The 4,547-nt window shown below is 50.6% G+C and overlaps 1 protein-coding gene across 3 annotated transcripts in view; it reads left to right on the top strand.

Moving 5' to 3' along the window:
• The first annotated feature begins 1,048 nt into the window (after window positions 1-1,048).
• Window positions 1,049-4,547, top strand: part of ANGEL1 (angel homolog 1) — a 20,219-nt gene continuing 16,720 nt past the window's right edge. For all 3 annotated transcript variants that reach the window (XM_042463598.1, XM_042463588.1, XM_042463608.1), the window contains exon 1: window positions 1,049-1,245. In XM_042463598.1, the coding sequence (XP_042319532.1) occupies window positions 1,182-1,245 (64 nt within the window). In that variant the 5' untranslated portion in view covers window positions 1,049-1,181. The remainder of the gene's footprint in view (window positions 1,246-4,547) is intronic.

The raw sequence follows: 4,547 nt of genomic DNA, 5'->3' as shown, positions 1-4,547 counted from the left end.
AGGTAAAAACCATAGTTCTTTTGTTATTTGTGTTTTTTTCACATCACAGGGGTCTGTGCCCCTAACCCAACGAAATTGGAAGGGCAAGTGTGTGTGCGTTGTATATATATCCCACCTCACAGGATTGTTGTGATGATAAAATTGGGATGGGAGACTGAGCACTGACTGTAATGGCTCTCTTCCATGTGGTCCTTTCAACTCTATGATGAAATATAACAATGCAAAGAAACACAATTATCCCTCCCACCCAAACAAAACATTATATATATAATATATATATATATATATACATACACACCCACACTACATAGATATATACACATTTTATTAGTATTATTATTTGTTATATAGGAAGGATATGGGCCATCCTCCAATATACAACATATAGAAGACAGATCGCCTCTCTCTCTCTATATATATATATAATCCCACAACATCCTGTGAGGTGGGTACTCCCAGGGAAACACCACTCCAACACACTGCAGAAAATAAAAGCGACAGGACACCTTAACTGCCATGGCCTCCATGCTAGGAATCCTGGGAGTGGAAGCTTCTTGTGGCACCACCAGAGCGCTCTCTCTCTCTCTGGCAGAGAAGGCTAAAGGTCTCAATGTACAATCCACTTTAGAATAAATCTGCAGACCATTTCAAAGAACAAGACAGATCAAGAAAAGAGAGAGAAAAACCATATATAGTTAAAATAAAACTGACAGCTTACAATTGTTACCTAGACGTTCTCTGCCCCAGGCTATCTCCCAATTCTTTATAATATAAGATAATATAATATATAGCTGATAATATTGCCTCTAATAGAACCACCATGGACATTGACAATGCAGCGGATGATGATGTGCAACTAGCCTTCAACTTCAGAGGCCCCAGACAAACACAGGCGCCTAGGCTAAATGTCACATAAAAACTGTCCCCAGAGCCCCTTAGCCTTGAGCCAGGGCAGTTAAAGCGGTGTCGAACCGGATTATTTCTGGACCCAGAGGTCGAGGGACCTCCCCCTGGCTTCAAAAGGATGTCAGTCCACCCTCCTCTGCCAATGTGAAGCCGCCTGAAAGGGAGACAGCTGCGTCGCTGCAACAGCTTGGGCAGCCGTTATTATCTTCCCAGTCGCAACCCTCCTGCTCCTGGAGCTTCGTGCAGGCGGAGCGAGGCCGGGATGGCAGGAGGAGATGCCGGGGACGGTGCTCTGCTACGTCCTGGGGCCTCTGGGCCGGCTCCTCCGGGCTTTGCAAGGTAACCGCCTCCTCGGCCTCCGAAGGCGCGGCCTAGTCCTGGGCCAGAGCCGCCTAGTAGTATCTCAGCGCTGCGCTGCGTCGACTCTGCTGCCCCAAAACACATGCAGAAGGAAGCCATTTTGAGCTGCTCTGAGTGCCCAAAGGACTCTGGGAATTGAGTTCGCGCGCGGCCCACCCACGGCTCTTTCGGCAAGGTAATAGGTTCACGAACTACACTTCCCAGGGTCCCCTGGCAGTGCTGACGGTCCCAAGTGGATAGTACTGTATGGAGAGTTCTTGTGCAGCACCTTTGTGACTGAAAGAAAGAGGGGACATCAGGAGCTTTCAAAGACTTAATCCATTTCCTCAGATGCATTGGTGCATAGTTAACTGGATGGATTTCTGCAGTGTGTTTGGACCTCTGGAGACCATGAAACCCATTGGGGGTGGGGTGCAAGTCACACTCTCTCAGCCTCAGAGGATGGCCGCCACGGCCAAGTCCCTCTGAGGAGCTGGAGGGAGTAGTGGGCTGGGCTGCTCCCACCTGAGAGGGATCATCCCGTTTTGTGTGTTTGTGTGAAACAACGCCCCAAAGCCTGCTCTGTTTCTATTTGGGCAGAAGGCGCCCCACTGGCTGCTTGGAAGCGCCTCCCTCCCTCCCGACCTGCTTTGGCCTCAGTACATCAACTGCCAACCCTTTCCATGAAGGGTTTCCCCATCCCCGCAGCGAATCGATCACAACCACCAGCCGCCCCCGTCGTGAATGGGGACTAGCTCCCATAGTCAATAATCTCTGCTTTGTGAAAGCCCTGCGCCTGGACAGTATGCTTAAACCTGGGGATCTCGGCTTTTGGAAAGACAGGCTTCAGAGGAGTCAGCTGGAATGAAGTTTAGTAGCGGAGATGGTCAGCCTGAAGTGAAGGGAGAAACGAACCGAACGTGTTGTTTTGTTGTTGTTGTTGTTGTTGTTGTGGTGTGTGGGCTCATTTTTTTACAGGTGACCCTATCATGGGGTTTTCTTGGCAGATTCTTCAAGGGCGGTTGCCATCGCCTTCCTCTGAGGCGAGGGAGTGTGACTTGCTTAAGGTCACCCAGGGGTTTTTATGTTGTAGGTGCTTCAAGTGGTTTCCAGTTAAGGGCCCCTTATCAGATGAGTGTGGAACTGGGGGTCTTCTCACTGGGCGATTCGAATTCGCGTTATTTCGCAAAGTACTGTATACCTGGGAGTCCTTCCTCATTGACAGGATTCAAATGGCCAATCCGCATTCGCACGAAGTGCATTCATGCAGAATGTTTTGTCACACCAACGGTGCTCAACATGAGGTTTGGCCGATTTGTATCGGCCCCCTCGCACATGCTCATGGTGCCCTGCATGGGTTGCGACCTTAAACGCTTCCGGGGTGAAGGGGAGGTCACGTCATGACAGCCCGGTAAAACAGCTGGAGAGCCGCTCAGCATATTACAATCGTGATACAACGTGCCCGTTACTGTTTCCTCTCACATTCCTGCGTGTTTTAACGTTACCATGACCTTCCCTTCGCAATAAATTAGCAATGCCGCGGTTCTACGTGGTGGTGTGTGAGTGTGTATGTATCTGGGGGGGAGGAGCAGTTCCAGCGGCTGTCAAGAGGCTGGATGGCCACTAAGTCAATGGGGAGCTTTGATTAAGAGTTCCTCCTCCTCCTCCGGCTGGATCCAGCCTGGGCTGCATCCCAGGCAGGGAACAGGCGAGGGCCGCTAGAATCGCAGCGATCGCCGCGTTCCAACGGCCTCCTCCTCCCTCCCGGCTTGAGAGGCAGCCTAGGCTGGCTCCCAAGCCGGGAGAGGAGGAGGAGGCCGGCTGGAACCGCAATTCCGTTGCCCCCCGCGCCGCTTCCCGCTGGGATGCAGCCAGGGATGCCTCTCAAGCCGGGAGGGGAGGAGGAGGCTGCTGGAACCGCGATTCCACCAGCGGCCCCCGCGCCTCTCCCTACCTGGGATGACAGCCAGGATGCCTCTCAAGCCGGGAGGAGGAGGAGGAGGCCGCTGGAACCGCCCCCCCCCCGCTCCCTGGAACTGCAAGAGGAAAGACCCACGGCGAAGTAAAATTGGAATCTGGGGTCTTGTGATGGAATTCAGGACTGGGTACTCACACCAGACCCTTCGCACTGAGATCGAACAGAGCCCCAATTCAGGATATCGCCAATCCCCTTGCAGCGCACTGGCCAACAGCGCTAAAAAGAGAGCCAGTACGCATTCAGTTCGGCAGCTCGCGCATTCACGTGAGTGTGGATTGGGCCATTCGAATGCTGGTATGATGGTTATTGTCGAAATAACGCAAATTCGAACCACCCAGTGCGCAAAACCCCCCATTCCACACTCATCTGATAGGGCCAAGGACAACCCAAGGCGAACCTACACAGGATTTTCTTGGCACGTTTTTCCCCGTGTGTGTATGTGCACACCATTGCCATTCTCTGAGGCTGAGAGAGTGTACTTGCCTAAGTCGCCCAGTGGGTTTTTATATGTTACGTTGTTTGTTAGTTATGTCCCACTTTAACGCTAGGACTCAATGCTATGGAATTCTGGGATTTGTAGTTCTGTAAGATATTTAGCTTCCCTGTCAGAGAGCTCTGGCAATTTGCATTTGCAGTTAAAGTGGTGTCAAACTGCTTTATTTCTTCATGGGCAGCAGTCCCAGTGATTAGACTGGGACTTGTAGATCCTGGTGGCAGTCCCCACTGAGCATGAAATTCACTGGTTGACTTTGAGCTGCTTGCTCACCTCAACTGGATATACTACCAGAGTAGTTATGGGAGAGAAAGTAGAAAAAAGCCACAATATGCTAACTGGATCTCCCACAAATAAATAACAACCCTTGTAAAGTTTCGTAAGGGCAGCAGCATCAAGTTCAAAACATTTTTACAGCCTGTAGCAGAAGAGCGAGGGCAGCCTCCGTTTACCTCAGGTCAAGATAAATACTCAAGGGTGTTCAAATTACTTTGGCATCTCAGGCAAAAAAAATCCACAAGCACCTCTCCTCTGTCATGGCAATAAACATAGTAATAACGATATACTAACAATTTTGTTCCCAGTAGGTGTCAGTGGGTGGAAAAGAACAAGAATAGCAAGTTTCCACTTGTTGAGAGGCTTGGAACACCTTAGAACTATAGAATCAGAGACTGGAAGAGACCTCAAGGCCATGAAGGCCAATCCCCCCTGCATGCGGGAAGACACACTCAAAACACCCCGGACAGGGGCCATCCTTGTTTAAAAACTCCCAAAGAAGGAGTCCTCATTACTCTGAGGTAGCGTCTTCCACTGCTGAACAGCTTCTGAGTG

Source organism: Sceloporus undulatus, chromosome 1 (assembly GCF_019175285.1).
Source record: "Sceloporus undulatus isolate JIND9_A2432 ecotype Alabama chromosome 1, SceUnd_v1.1, whole genome shotgun sequence".
Taxonomy (NCBI): domain Eukaryota; kingdom Metazoa; phylum Chordata; class Lepidosauria; order Squamata; family Phrynosomatidae; genus Sceloporus; species Sceloporus undulatus.
Note: the sequence above shows the minus strand (reverse complement) of the source record. Positions and strands in the feature narration are given on the sequence as shown.